General features: G+C 44.8%; 1 protein-coding gene across 7 annotated transcripts in view; it reads left to right on the top strand.

Annotated features, from left to right (window-relative positions):
* LOC139416380 (myelin transcription factor 1-like) overlaps positions 1–12,724 on the top strand; it is a 32,430-nt gene extending 19,706 nt beyond the window's left edge. For 5 of the 7 annotated variants that reach the window (XM_071164937.1, XM_071164940.1, XM_071164939.1 and 2 more), the window contains 7 exons: positions 189–251; positions 374–457; positions 632–856; positions 7,266–7,357; positions 10,937–11,040; positions 11,217–11,360; positions 11,543–12,724. In XM_071164937.1, the coding sequence (XP_071021038.1) occupies positions 189–251; positions 374–457; positions 632–856; positions 7,266–7,357; positions 10,937–11,040; positions 11,217–11,360; positions 11,543–11,686 (856 nt within the window). In that variant the 3' untranslated portion in view covers positions 11,687–12,724. The remainder of the gene's footprint in view (positions 1–188; positions 252–373; positions 458–631; positions 857–7,265; positions 7,358–10,936; positions 11,041–11,216; positions 11,361–11,542) is intronic. The other 2 variants (XM_071164941.1, XM_071164938.1) reach the window with 1 other exon arrangement.
* The last annotated feature ends 3,228 nt before the right edge of the window (positions 12,725–15,952 follow it).

Below are 15,952 nucleotides of genomic sequence, written 5' to 3'. Positions count from 1 at the left end.
TCTTTGTGTTGTCACCACAATGTGCAGGGATGTGTCTTCCTCTGTTGCGATCTCCTGTATCAAACAAATTGCTATCCTATAGAGAAAGTGTGTTAGCTACTTTTATGAGAAATGCTTTCGTATGTTCTTTACATTTGCTATGCTATGCTCACATGACTTGTGCTGACCTCTGTCTGGTTGACCCCCAGGTGTCCGACCCCTGGATGCGATGGATCAGGTCACATCACTGGAAACTATGCCTCCCATAGAAGGTACACACAAATAGTTTATTGTTTTTGTTTCTATTTTTATTTCATCCTAGACAATCCTACTGCAAGATAGTCTAAAAAGGACTGTATTTGAATCCTTATTTTTCTCTCTATGTCTCTGTCAGTTTGTCTGGATGCCCTCGTGCAAAGAAAGGTGCTGTCAAGACAACACCCACCAAGGACGACAAGGAAGACTCTGAGCTTTTAAGGTTAGTCCACGACAAACCATTTGTTTTCTTTTCTTTACGATCCACACAATGGATTGCCCTTTATTTGGCCCTCTAGCTCTCAAACGAAATGCTGATTGCTTTCCTCTCTCTCTCTCTCTCGCTCTTCTTTCTCCTCTCCTTCACTGTCGACCCTGGCTTCCCCCCCTCCATTAGTAGATGCCCGGTGCCCGGCTGTGACAGCCTGGGCCACATCAGTGGGAAGTATGCCACCCACCGCAGTGCCTATGGGTGCCCCCTGGCAGCGCGGCGTCAGAAGGAGGGGCTCCTCAACGGCTCTCCTTTCTCCTGGAAGGCCTTTAAGACTGAGGGACCCACCTGTCCCACCCCCGGCTGTGACGGATCAGGACACGCCAATGGCAGCTTCCTCACACACCGCAGGTATTACACTCAATCAAATTCAAATAAAGGTTTTTGTTTGTGTTCTTACTGTTAAGGGTTTGTACGGGAGGCGAAGTCAGCAGAGTGTAGTGAACAGGCACACTTTTTATTCCGGTCCAACGAAAGCACAAAAGTACATAAATGTGCCCAAAAAGTATGGCGCTTAATTAATAATACCTACATAACATAAATACAATTTCACACAAAGACATGGAGGGGAACAGAGGACTAAATACATGCAGTGTGATTAGGGAATGAAAACCAGGTGTGTATGGAACAAGACAAAACAATTGGAAATATGAAAAATGGAGCGGCGATGGCTAGAAAGCCGGTGACGTCGATCGCTGAATGCCGCCCGAACAAGGAGAGGAGCCGAAGGCCCCCCACCCGACGCCTCGAATCCAGGATGGAACGAACGGAGTACGCCGGGACCCCATCGATGTCCAGAGGGGGCAGAGGAACCTCTCGCACCTCAGATTCCTGGAGCGGACCAGCCACCACCGGCCTGAGGAGAGACACATGGAACGAGGGGTTAATAAGGTAATCGGAGGGAAGCTGTAACCTGTGACACACCTCGTTCACCCTCCTCAGGACTTTGAATGGCCCCACAAACCGCGGACCCAGCTTCCGGCAGGGCAGGCGGAGGGGCAGGTTTCGGGTGCGAACACCGGGGCCTCACTGCGGTGATGTTCCGCGCTAGTCATTTCACGGCTCGCTGGAGGTGAACATGGGTGGCCTCCCATGTCTCATCCGTGCACCTGAACCAGTCGTCCACCGCAGGAGCCTCGGTCTGACCCTGATGCCACGGCGCCAGAACCGGCTGGTACCCCAATATGCACTGAAAAGGGGAGAGGTTAGTGGAGGAGTGGCGAAGCGAGTTCTGCGCCATCTCGGCCCAGGGCACAAACGCCGCCCACTCCCCCGGCCGGTCCTGGCAATAGGACTGCAGAAACCTGCCGACATCCTGGTTGACTCTCTCTACCTGCTCGTTACTCTCGGGGTGAAAACCCGAGGTGAGGCTGATCGAGACCCCAGACGTTCCATGAACGTCTTTCAGACTCTCGACGTGAACTGGGGACCCCGATCAGGCACTATATCCTCAGGCACCCCGTTGTGCCGGAGGACGTGAGTAAACAGGACTTCCGCAGTCTGTAGGGCCATAGGAAGACCGGCAGAGGGAGGAGACGACAGGACTTAGAGAAACGATCCACAACGACCAGGATCGTAGTGTTTCCCTGTGAAAGAGGAAGATTGGTTAGAAAATCCACCGACAGGTGTGACCAAGGTCGTTGTGGAATGGGTAAGGGATGTAGCTTACCTCTGGGCAGGTGTCTCGGAGCCTTTACACTGGGCGCACACCGAGCAGGAGGAAACATAAACCCTCACGTCCTTTGCCAAGGTGGGCCACCAGTACTTCCCAGTCAGACAGCGCACCGTCCGACCGATCCCCGGATGTGGTGACGTGTGGGCCCAATACAGTGCCTTGATGGGAAGATGGATGGAGCCAAATACAGGACCATTCTGGAAGAATGGAAAAGACCTGAGACTGGGACGGAGATTTGTCTTCCAACAAGACAATGATCCAAAACATAAAGCAAAATCTACAATGGAATGGTTCAAAAATAAACATATCCAGGTGTTAGAATGGCCAAGTCAAAGTCCAGACCTGAATCCAATCGAGAATCTGTGGAAAGAACTGAAAACTGCTGTTCACAAATGCTCTCCATCCAACCTCACTGAGCTCGAGCTGTTTTGCAAGGAGGAATGGGAAAAAAATTCAGTCTCTCGATGTGCAAAACTGATAGAGACATACCCCAAGCGACTTACAGCTGTAATCGCAGCAAAAGGTGGCGCTACAAAGTATTAACTTAAGGGGGCTGAATAATTTTGCACGCCCAATTTTTCCGTTTTTGATTTGTTCAAAAAGTTTGAAATATCCAATAAATGTCGTTCCACTTCATGATTGTGTCCCACTTGTTGTTGATTCTTCACAAAAAAATACAGTTTTATATCTTTATGTTTGAAGCCTGAAATGTGGCAAAAGGTCGCAAAGTTCAAGGGGGGCCAAATACTTTCGCAAGGCACTGTAGATTAACTGGTCACGGACAGCAGACGGAACGTACATACGCCCGACGGGGCACTGGAGGGGAGCGGGCTCTGTACGTAACGCCTGCTCAATGTCCGCGTCTAGCTCCCACATGACCGGCACTACCAGGCAGGAGGCCGGGAGTATGGGAGTGGGATCCATGGGCCGCTCCTCTGTGTCATAGAGCCGGGACAGTGCATCTGCCTTCATATTCTGGGAACCTGGTCTGTAGGATAGGTAAACTCAAAACGGGTAAAGAACATGGCCCACCTTGCCTGACAAGGATTCAGTCTCCTCGCTGCCCGGATGTACTCCAGGTTGCGGTGGTCAGTCCAGATGAGGAAAGGGTGTTTAGCCCCCTCAAGCCAATGTCTCCACGCCTTCCAACGCTTTACCCACAGCCAACAGCTCCCGGTCCCCCACATCATAGTTACTCTCCGCCGGGCTGAGGCTCTTCGAGAAGAAAGCACAGGGGCGGAGTTTCGGTGGCGTACCCGAGCGCTGTGAGAGCATGGCTCCTATAACAGCCTCGGGCGCGTCCACCTCCACTATGAACGCCAAAGATGGATCCGGATGGGCCAGCACGGGAGCCGAGGTAAACAGAGCTCTCAGGTGCCCAAAAGCCCTGTCCGCCTCAGCCGACCACTGCAACCATACAGGACCCCCCTTCAGCAGTGAGGTAATGAGAGCAGCCACCTGGCCAAAACCCCAGATAAATCTCCGGTAGTAATTGGCAAACCCTAAAAATCGCTGCACCTCCTTTACCGTGGTGGGAGTCGGCCAATTACACATGGCTGCAATGCGGTCACTCTCCATCTCCACCCCTGATGTGGAAATGTGATACCCTAGGATGGAGACGGCCTGCTGAAAGAACAGGCATTTCTCGGCCTTGACTTACAGGTCATGCTCCAACAGTCGTCCAAGTACCCAGCGCACCAAGGACACATGCTCGGCGCGTGTAACGGAGTATATCAGAATGTCATCGATATACACCACTACACCCTGCCTGTGCAGGCCCCTGAAAATCTTGTCTACAAAGGATTGGAAAACTGATGGAGCATTCATCAACCCGTACGGCATAACGAGGTACTCATAATGCCCTGAGGTGGTACTAAACGCTGTCTTCCACTCGTCTCCCTCCCGGATACACACCAGGTTATACGCACTCCTGAGATCCAGTTTAGTGAAGAAGCACACCCCATGCATTGACTCAATTGCCGTGGCGATAAGAGGTAGCGGGTAACTGTACCTCACCATGATTTGATTGAGACCTCGATAGTCAATGCACGGGCGCAGACCTCCATCCTTCTTCTTCACTAAAAAGAAACTCGAGGAGGCGGGTGAAGTGGAGGACCGAATGTACCCCTGACTCAGGAATTCAGAGACATATGTCTCCATAGCCACTTGCAACAGGGGATACACGTGACTCCTGGGAAGCGCAGCGTCTGCCAGGAGATTTATCGCACAATCCCCCTGTCGATGAGGTGGTAATTGAGTCACCTTTTTACGGAAGGCGAGAGCCAAATCGGCATATTCTGGGGGGATGCACACGGTAGAGACCTGGTCTGGACTTTCCACCGTGGTAGCACCAACGGAAACCCCTACACACCTCCCCGAGTACTCTCGCGACCACCCTGTGAGAGCCCTCTGTTGCCAGGAAATGGTGGGGTTATGATGAGCCAACCAGGGAAGGCCTAGTACCACGGGCAACGCAGGACAGTCAATGAGGAAGAGACTGATTTTCTCCTCGTGACCCCCCTGCGTCTCCATTGCCAGGGAGATGGTGGCCTCCCTGATTAACCCGGACCCTAATGGTCGACTATCCAGAGCGTGTACCGGGAAAGGTCTAACTACAGAAATAATGTGGATCCCTAAACTAATGGCTAACGCTCTATCGATAAAATTCCCAGCTGCGCCTGGATCGACGAGCGCCTTATGCTGGGAATGCGGGGAAAACTCAGGGAAATAAACAGGTACAAACAGGTGGTCAACAGAGGACTCTGGATGAGTGTGGTGCAAACTCACCTGGGGTGACGCCAGAGTGCCCTGCCTGCTGCCTCGACTCTCAGAGGGACCGACACGGCACCGACTGGACGTGTGCCCTCTGCGGCCACAGATGGTGCACGTGATGGCCCCTCCTCCAGCCTTCCTACATGCAGCCCCTCCCAACTCCATGGGCACCGGAGCGGGGTGCTGGAAGATGGAACCGACAGAGCCCCCTCTGGACATCCGCTGGTGACCAGACCAGCAGGTTATCCAACCGGATGCACAAATCCACCAGTTGGTCAAAGGGGATGGTGGCATCCCTGCAGGCCAGCTCACGTCGGACGTCCTCGCGCAGGCTGCATCGGTAGTGGTCGATGAGGGCCCTGTTGTTCCAGCCCGCTCCGGCTGCCAAGATCTGGAATTCCAGGGTGAACTCCTGGGCACTCCTCGTCCCCTGCCTCAAATGGAAGAGCCATTCCACCGCCGCTCTACCTTCGGGCGGATGGTCGAAGACGGCCCGGAAGCGGCGGGTGAACTCCTCGAAGTGGTCTCCTTCCCCCTACATAGCGTTTGACCACTCCAGAGCTCTCCCCGAGAGGCGTGAGACAAGGGCGGACACTCTCTCCCTTTCCGAGGGAGCTGGGTGAACGGTGGCCATGTAGAGGTCTAGTTGTAAAAAGGAACCCCTGGCACTGTGCTGCCGTCCCATCATACTCCCTGGGAAGGGAGAGACGCATCCCACTGGGAATGGCTCCGGACGGGGCGGGTAGAGGTAACCCCGGTTGCGCTGGTCGAGGCACTGGAGAGACTTCCTGTCTCTCCCAGCGGTCCATGGTCTGAACAACGCAATCCGTCATGGCACCAAGATGATGTAACATTGCAGAGTGTTCCTGGACGCGCTCCTCAACTCCTCTAACCGGGGTACCTGCTGACTCCATGGTGGTGTGAAATTCTGTTATGGGTGTATATTGGAGGCGAAGTCAGGTGCAGGAGAGCAGAGTGTAGTGAACAGGCACACTTTTTATTCCGATCCAACGAAAGCACAAAAGTACATAAATGTGCCCAAACACGGAACAATAGACAAAAGGTATGGCGCGTAACAATACCCACATAACATAAATACAAATTCACACAAAGACATGGAGGGGAACAGAGTACTAATACATGCAGTGTGATTAGGGAATGAAAACCAGGTGTGCATGGAACAAGACAAAACAAATGGAAATATGACAAATGGAGCGGCAATGGCTAGAAAGCCGGTGACGTCGATCTCCGAACGCTGCCCGAACAAGGAGAGGAGCCGACTTTGGCGGAAGTCGTGACACTTACATACACAATACAAACAGCTGGGCCTAAACATGAAATATTAGTAATCTACAGTGCCTTCAAGTATTCATACCCCTTGACTTGTCTGTATCAGCTTTGCACATCTGGATTTGGGGATTTTCTCCCACTCTTCCTTGCAAATTTTCTCAACCTCTGTTAAAATATATGGGGAGAGGTGGTGAACAGCAATCTTCAAGTCTTTCCACTGATTTTCAATGAGATTCAAGTCTGGGCTTTGGCTGGGCCATTCAAGAACTTACACATTCTTGTTCTGAAGCCATTCCAGCGTTGCTTTGGCTGTATACTTGGGGTCATTGTCCTGTTGGAATGTAAATCTTTGCCCCCAGTCGAAAATCATTTGCACTCTGAAGCAGGTTCTCATCAAGGATTTGCATGTATTTGGCTCCATTCATTGTTTCCTTTATCCTTACCAGTCTCCAACTCCCTGCCAATGAAAAGCATCCCCATAGTATGATGTCACCACCAGTAGGGATGGTGTTAGACGGGTGATGAGCTGTGCCTGTTTTTTTCTTCCAGTGCTTTGCATTCAGGCCAAAGAGTTCTATTACATCATATTTATCCTTATGCTTTCAGTCTTTCACGTGTCTTTTTGCAAACTCCTGGCATGTGGTCATGAGCATTTTTCTCCGTTTGGCCACTTTCCCATAAAGTCCAGACTGGTAAAGTGCTGTAGAGACTGTTGTCCTTCTGGCAGGTTCTCCCATCTCAGCCAAGGGACTCTGTAGTTATGTCAGAGTGTTCACTGGGTTCTTGGTCACCTCCCTGACTAAGGTCCTTCTTGCCCGGGTGCTCAGTTTGATCAGACGGACAGCTCTAGGCCGAGTTTAACATATTGACAGGTTTTTAAAGCATGGCAAAACATATTGTGTAAAGAGAACTGATAGCATATTCAAATAAAATAAACTAACTAGCAGTTAGTCACATTGGCCCTATTCTAGCAGCGCTCGCATCACTAGCCTCACTTCTCTTTTCCTCTTCTGTTGCTCCTAGTCTCTCTGGTTGTCCCAGAGCCTCTGCTAATAAGAAGAGAAGCAGGTTTCCCGGAGACGAGTACATTACAGCAAAGTTCAGGGCCAGCGATGGTAAGTCTGGACATAACTTCAAAGCTTCATCTGACAGTAAAAAAAAATATAGATAAAAAAAATCAACCCATTGTCTTCAGAGGACAAATATTGCTTTTTTTAGTTACATATACATTTTACATATTACATTTTACATACTACATACTTTTATATACAGCATTCACCCAACAAAGCATTTACCTGACAAAGATATTTATAGAAAGATATACAGTTGAAGTCTGAAGTTTACATACACTTAGGTTGGCGTCATTAAAACTCGTCTTTTAAGCAATTAACAAACTATAGTTTTGGCAAGTCATTTTTCCAACAATTGTTTACAGAGATTATTTCACTTACAACTCACTGTATCACAATTCCAGGGGGTCAGAAGTTTACATACACTAAGTTGACTGTGCCTTTAAACAGCCTGGAAAATTCCAGCTTCTGATAGGCTAATTGACATAATTTGAGTCAATTGGAGGTGTACCTGTGGATGTATTTTAAGGCCTACCTTCAAACACAGTGCCTCTTTGCTTGACATCATGGGAAAATCAAAAGAAATCAGCCAAGTCTGGGTCATCCTTGGGAGCAATTTCCAAACGCCTGAAGGTACCACGTTCATCTGTACAAACAATAGTACGCAAGTATAAACACCGTGGGACCACGCAGCCGTCATACCGCTCAGGAAGGAGACGCGTTCTGTCTCCTAGAGATGAACGTACTTTGGTGCAAAAAGTGCAAATCAATCCCAGGACAACAGCAAAGGACCTTGTGAAGATGCTGGATGAAACAGGTACAAAAGTATCTATATCCACAGTAAAACGAGTCCTATATCGACATAACCTGAAAGGCCACTCAGCAAGGAAGAAGCCACTGCTCTTAAACCGCCATAAAAAAGCCTGACTACGGTTTGCAACTGCACACGAGGACAAAGATCGTATTTTTTGTAGAAATGTCCTCTGGTCTGAAGAAACAAAAATATAACTGTTTGGCCATAATGACCATTGTTAGGTTTGGAGGAAAAAGGGGGAGGCTTGCAAGCCGAAGAACACCATGCCAACCTTGAAGCACGGGGGTGGCAGCATCATGTTGTGGGGGTGCTTTGCTGCAGGAGGGACTGGTGCACTTCACAAAATAGATGGCATCATGAGGGAGGAAAATTATGTGGATATATTGAAGCAACATCTCAAGACATCAGTCAGGAAGTTAAAGCTTGGTCGCAAATGGGTCTTCCAAATGGACAATGACCCCAAGCATACTTCCAAAGTTGTGGTAAAATGGCTTAAGGACAACAAAGTCAAGGTATTGGAGTGGTCATCACAAAGCCCTGACCTCAATCCTATTGAAAATTTGTGGGCAGAACTGAAAAAGCTTGTGCGAGCAGGGAGGCCTACAAACCTGACTCAGTTACACCAGCTCTGTCAGGAGGAATGGGCCAAAATTCACCCAACTTATTGTGTGGGAAGCTTATGGAAGGCTACCTGAAACGTTTGACCCAAGTTAACCAATTTAAAGGCAATGCTACCAAATACTAATTGGGTGTATGTAAACTTCTGACGCACTGGGAATGTGATTAAAGAAATAACAGCTGAAATAAATCATTCTCTTTACTATTATTCTGACATTTCACATTCTTAAAATAAAGTTGTGATCCTAACTGACCTAAGACAGGGAATTTTTACTCTGATTAAATGTCAGGAATTGTGAAAAACTAAGTTTAAATGTATTTGGCTATGGTGTAATGATGTAAACTTCCGACTTCAACTGTATATCTTTGTCAGGTGAATGTTGTGTGTGTGTGTGTGTATATATATATATATATACACACACACGCACATATACATATATATATATATATACACATCATATTGGACACCTGCTCATTCAGGGGAAGGCAGATAGCCAAGTGGTTAGAGCGTTGGGCCAGTAACCGAAAGGATGGTGGATCGAAACACTGTCCTGACAAGGTAAAAATCTGTCGTTCTGCCCCTGAACAAGGCAGTTAACCCACTGTTCCTAGGCCATCATTGTAAATAAGAATTAGTTCTTAACTGACTTGCCTAGTTAAATAAAATAATTGTAAAAAATAAAGGGTTTTTCTTATTTTTACTATTTTATACATTGTAGAATAATAATGAAGACATCAACACTATAAAATAACACATATGGAATCACGTAGGAACCAAAAAAGTGGTAAACAAATCAAAACGTATTTTATATTTGAATTTGCCATCCTTTGCTTTGATGACAGCTTTGCACACTCTTGGCATTCTCTCAACCAGCTTCATGGAGGTAGTCACCTGGAATGTATTTCAATTAAAAGGTGTGCCTTCTTAAAAGTTAATTTGTGGAATTTCTTTCCTTCTTAAGCACTTACACTGCAACGGTGAAGTGTAAGTGCGTTATTGTGAAGTGGAAACGTCTAGGAGCAACAATGGCTCAGCTGTGAAGTGATAGGCAATACAAGTTCACAGAACAGGATCGCCGAGTGCTGAAGTGCGTAAAAATCATCTGTCCTCGGTTGCAACACTCACTAATGAGTTCCAAACTGCCTCTGGAAGCAACGTCAGTATAAAAACTGTTAGTCGGGGGCTTCATGAAATGGGTTTCCATGGCCGAGCAGCCACACACAAGAACAAAGATCACCATGCGTAATGCCAAGCGTCGGTTGGAGTGGTGTAAAGATCGCTTCCATTGGACTCTGGAACAGTGGAAACACGTTCTCTGGAGTGATGTATCACGCTACACCATCTGGCAGTCTGCTGGACGAATCTGGGTTTGGCGGATACCAGGAGAACGCTACCTGCCCCAATGCATAGTGCCAACTGTAAAGTTTTGTAGAGGAGGAATAATGGTCTGGGGCTGTTTTTCATGGTTCGGGCTAGGCCCCTTAGTTCCAGTGAAAGGAAATCTTAACGCTACAGCATACAATAACATTCAAACAATTCTGTGCTTCCCAAATTTTTGGCAAAAGTTTGGGGAAGGCCCTTTCCTGTTTCAGCATGACAATGTCCCTGTGCACAAAGCAAGGTCAATTCAGAAATGTTTGTCGAGATCGGTGTGGAAGAACTTGACTGGCCTGCAGATCCTGACCTCAACTCCATCGAACACCTTTGGGATGAATTGGAACTCCGACTGCGAGCTAGTGCTCTTATGGCTGAATGGAAGCAATTCCCCACAGCAATGTTCCAAGATCTAGTAGAAAGCCTTGCCAGAAGAGTGGAGGATGTTATAGCAGCAAAGGGGGGACCAACTCCATATTAATGCCCAAGCTTTTGGAATGAGATGTTCGACGAGCCGGTGTCCACATACTTTTGGTCATTTGATTTTACTCTGGTATACATTATATGTAGTGTTTTAAATAATAATAATTTCTGACAGTTTGTGCATATCGGCACAAATCCTAATTTCCATTTAAGTAACATTTCCATTGATGTCAATTGGAGACTAAGTGAAAATTCCACTTAAGTAGAAGTTAGCATTTGTCCCAAAATGAAAAGTGGGTCAAGTCTTGTCCAGTAAAACTGGATGATCTTCAATTATGTTTGACTGTTGCTAGTTGTTTTATTTTTTCTAACTGGTTTGCTATTAATTATTCAGTTCTGGATAATGATGAAGATATCAAGCAACTGAACAATGAGATCAGGGAACTCAGCGAGTCCAATTCAGAGATGGAGGATGACATGATGAACCTGCACACACAGGTTGGTCTGCCACTTCTTAACAATAGCCACTAAATACTGTCTTGACGTTCCTAATTCAATTAGAAATAAAAACAATGATTGTATAGAGAGTTTGTGGTGGACTGATAAGCTGTTATTGACTTGTTTGTGGCTAACTGAAGAACCGTAGTTGATTGGTTTGTGGTTCTCTGCTCCAGATCTCATCCATGGAGAATAACCTGAAGAGTATGGAGGAGGAGAACAAGCAGATCGAGGAGAGAAACGATGCCCTGTACATGGAGCTGTCTGGCCTGAGCCAAGCTCTGATCCGCAGCTTGTCCAACATCCGGCTGCCACACATTGTGAGTTACACCCAGGGTTGGATCACTCAGAGCATGCACACACGCACGCACACACATACACAAACACTTTCTCTTAGAGAGAAAATGTTGACATAACCTCAATTTTACACATCTACATGCATAAAACACACATTTTCTAATTACACACACTTTATCTAACGTGTTACTTGTGTTTACTTCAGCAGGAGCCTATGTCGGAGCAGAACTTCGATACCTACGTGGACACCTTGACCCATATGTTCTCCAATAAAGATTGCTATCAAAACCCGGAAAACCGCGCTCTGTTGGAGTCCATCAACCAAGCAGTAAAAGGCATCGAAGTATAGTCTCTCAAAGGGAGATGGAGGCTAAATGGAATATATGAAAGAGAGGGAAAAGAGGAACGAGAGCAGGGTGATATGGTGTGTGGGTATACAAAACCCAACAACTATACAAAACCCAACAACTATAAATAAATCCATTGCTTTTGGAATATACTGTAGACCTGATTTTTCTTGTATTTGTTTTGGAGAAAATGTGTCCATTTCACATTGCTTCCCCTCCCTGCTTGCATGAAGGTTATCAAGATCAATGGACACCCTTGTGTATGGATGAGTACGGAAGTTTCAATTATGTCTTGAGTGTTCTTGAGTGCATTGGAGTAAAACTGTGTTGGTGTGGGTGTTTAGGAACGTTTTGAGGGGTATAATAAAAAAGCCACTTTAATGGTTCAGAACGGACTAAGAATGCAGTATACTGGCTCCAATACCCCATCACACAATATTCTCCTAAATAGTGTACATGTATTCCAACCCCATTGAGTAATGTTGATAGTATTTATGAGCGTAGATGTTGCACTTCCAGGGGATAGTTTTTAGTTTCATTACTATTGTTGTGTATGAATTTGAGTCTTAAAAATGTCTGTTTAATGTATTATTTATTAATGTTGTGTTAATTTAGCTTATTTATTCAGCATTTATTTATTGGCCTATTTATTTATTTTTACAAAACAAAATTATACTGAAGACATTTTTAAACAGCGATTGAGAGGAGTTTTCCTCTGCACTGTTGAAAAATAGGAAATATTTTAAAATATCAACTATAAATTGTTTTATATATCTTATTATTTATTTGAAATACTGGGATCTTTTTTAAGTGCAAATATTTTATAACCGACAAGTTTTGATAATTTTTTAAAGATTTTTCTTTTGTTTATATTATTTATTTTATTCCATAAAGTATTTTGAGACACCTTGCAATGAACTGGGAGAAATGTGTATGTATTTAATATTTATTTGATAATGAAGAACAAAGTGAATGGAGATGTTGGTGTATATTTATTTTGTATTGTCTATGTGTTAGTGATGATGGCTGTGTATGGATTAGTCTTTGCCCATATGTTGATATTGAAATAAAGAAAACCTGTGCTAATTTAACTAAGCATCATGGAATATGTCACAATTAATTATGATTGTGAGTAATGATTGTAAAAGTGTATATGAATATTGTTTATGGCTACAGATATTTTGTGGAATGGTTGTGGGATACAACAATTGAAAGGATGAGGACTGAGCCAGGTATACTACGCTGAACAAAAATATAAACCCAACATGCAACAATTTCAAAGATTTTACTGAGTTCCAGTTCATTTAAGGAAAAAAGTAAATTGAAATAAATCCTGTGAATGTTGTCCAACTCCCAATCAGTGTTCGAAGTTTCTGGATATTGATGGGAACTGAAACATGCAGTCGGTCCAGAGTATCCCAAACATACTCAAAGGGTGACATGTCTGGTGAGTATGAATGCCATTGAAGAACTGGGACATTTTCAGCCTCCAGGAATTGTGTACAGATCCTTATGACATGGGGCCGTGCATTATCATGCTGAAACATGAAGTGATGGCAGTGGACGAATGGCACTACAATGGGCCTCAGGATCTCGTCAAGGTATCTCTGTGCATTCAAATTGTCATCGGAAAACTGTCATTGTGTTCATTGTCTGTAGCTTATGCCTGCCCATACCATAACCCCACCACCACCATGGGGCACTCTGTTGACAATGTTGACATTAGCAAACCGCTTGCCCACACCACGCCATACACACTGTCTGCCATCCCGGTACAGTTGAAACTGCAGTCCGGTCAAGACCCTGGTGAGGTCGACAAGCACGCAGATGAGCTTCCCTGAGACAGTTTCTGCAGAAATTCTTTGGTTGTTTTATCAGCTGTCTGGGTGGCTGGTCTCAGACGATCCCGCAGGTGAAGAAGCCGGATGGAGAGGTCCTGGGCTGGCATGGTTATACGTGGTCTGTGGTTGTGAGGTCAATTGGACATACTGCCAAATTCTCTAAAACGACGTTGGAGGCAGCTTATGGTAGAGAAATGCACATTCAATTCTCTGGCAACAGCTCTGGTGGACATTCTTGCAATCAGCGTGCCATCTGTGGCATTGTGTTGTCTGACAAAACTGCATATTTTATAGTGGCCTTTTATTGTCCCCGGCACAAGGTGCACCTGTGTAATGATTATGTTGTTTAATCAGCTTCTTGAAATGCCACACCTGGCAGATGGATGGATTATATTGGCAAAGGAATGGTGTAAACACATTTGTGCACAACATTTGAGAGAAATACGTTTTTTGTGCATAATAATTCTGTGCACAAAAAATACCCGTAAGACCTTAATGAGGGTCATATTGAGGCAATTTTGACCATAGTACAATGGTTACAGGAAAAACTAGTGGACTTTGTGATAGAGCAACCAAATTTCATAAACAGTTGGGGCATGTTTAAAGAGGTATTTTGGGCTATAGTGCCATCACAGATTATTTTCCATTACCCCCCTGGCAGCAATTTCTAATATGGGCACCAACCAACTGCATGGGGCCATATTTAACTAGATTCACTTGGCCATATCTTCATAAATAATTGCTACATACAGCCCAATGATGGCTTAACATTTTTGAACGGAAAATGTAAAAAAAAATATATATATTAGAATGTCTGGAAAACACAATAAAATGGCCCAGAAATTACATAGGAATGTAGTAAGTCTAGCAGAGAGACAGGTAACCCATTCAGCCTTTACACAAAGTAATCAAAAGTTTGAACAAAGATGTCTAGATATAGAACCATTGAGATTTAACCTATTATACTCATTGGTGTAGTGCTGTTTTTTTAGGTACCGGAGGGCAATAAAAGAAAATGACGTCATAATTTCTCAATCAACGCTTGCACAGTAGTAGCCTGTTGAATAATATTACTTTAATATGCATAAAACACATCATCCAAATGCAACGCCTGCCTATACCTACACACATTGACAATGTTTGCATATTTTACTCTTAATAACTATTTAATCAAACTCTGTATTTAACAAGTTTACCAAGGTCTTAGTTTTGTCCTCACATGACTATGTGAAACTTTTTCACCCTGGACGCTTTATCTGGACATAGATCTGCAGGACCTCTTCTGGCCATAAAAAAAGAAAGCTAAGTAACATAATGCCTTCTCATTGCAGTAGCTGTACTCTTAATATACAGAAGAACTATCACCTTAAGGTAAGGATACCCAAGTTGCAAGCTCGGCTTCAGACGCAATCGTTAGTCAAAGGCAATTTAAATGTAGGAAAGAATGATACAGCGTCTGTGCCATCGGGAATTCAGGTAGTAGTGTTAAACCCCTTACACCAGGGGTGTCAAAGTCAAATGGACGGAGGGCCAAATAAAAAAATCAGCTACAAGACGAGGGCCGGACTGTTCGAATGTTCATTGAAAAAATTTTAAATGACGCATATAGTCTAGTGAACCTAATTGAACCTACTGAAAACCTAACAAATATATTACAATATGATCAGATAAATAAAGCAATATTTTCTTATGGCTCTGTCAGTAATCTTTAATTTTCAACAGACACAAAAGACAAATTTCCTTTATATAAATATCCCCATAACATGAACATTAAATGAAAGAAACCGGTATTCAAGGCACCATCAGTAGACTATATTTTCTATTTTAGCAAAAGTGGGCTAAATTTACTTCAAAGAAAAAACAATAATAGCAATTTTCTATCATCCACTCAACTGAAATATTTTTAAAATATAATTGGATTGAAATACAAAAAAATAAAGTGCAAAAATCTATTAATCAAAAACAACACTTTGTTTAAGGAGAAGTAACATGCAGTGAAAACAAATATTAAATTTTAACTTTTAAACTTGAACTGAGTAAAAACTCTAAATATGTGATTGCACAGTAATGTTCACTTGTTTGAGGTTGAGGGTGATACTTGGTGGTGTCCCATCTTTTCCACAAGTTCATCAATGTTCGGGGTAAGGCTCTGAGCTGAAGAAATCCTCAGAATTGAGTGGAGGTGTTCAGCAGTAAGTCGACTTCTGTGTGATGTTTTGTTCAGGTTCATCAAAGAAAACAGTTGTTCACACAGGTATGTGCTGCCAAACATAGACAACGTTTGAGCAGCCTGGATGCGCAGCTGGGGCATTGTGCCGGGGAGGAAACGGGCAAACTCCGCAGCACCCACTGCCGCATATTTTTCCCTCAGTGCATCATTGCATTGGAGGTCAATCAACTCCATTTGGAGGTTTGGTGGTGAGCTTT

This window comes from Oncorhynchus clarkii, chromosome 9, assembly GCF_045791955.1.
Source record: "Oncorhynchus clarkii lewisi isolate Uvic-CL-2024 chromosome 9, UVic_Ocla_1.0, whole genome shotgun sequence".
Taxonomy (NCBI): domain Eukaryota; kingdom Metazoa; phylum Chordata; class Actinopteri; order Salmoniformes; family Salmonidae; genus Oncorhynchus; species Oncorhynchus clarkii.
The sequence above is the reverse complement of the archived record's forward strand: the minus strand, read 5'-3'. Positions and strand labels throughout refer to the sequence as shown.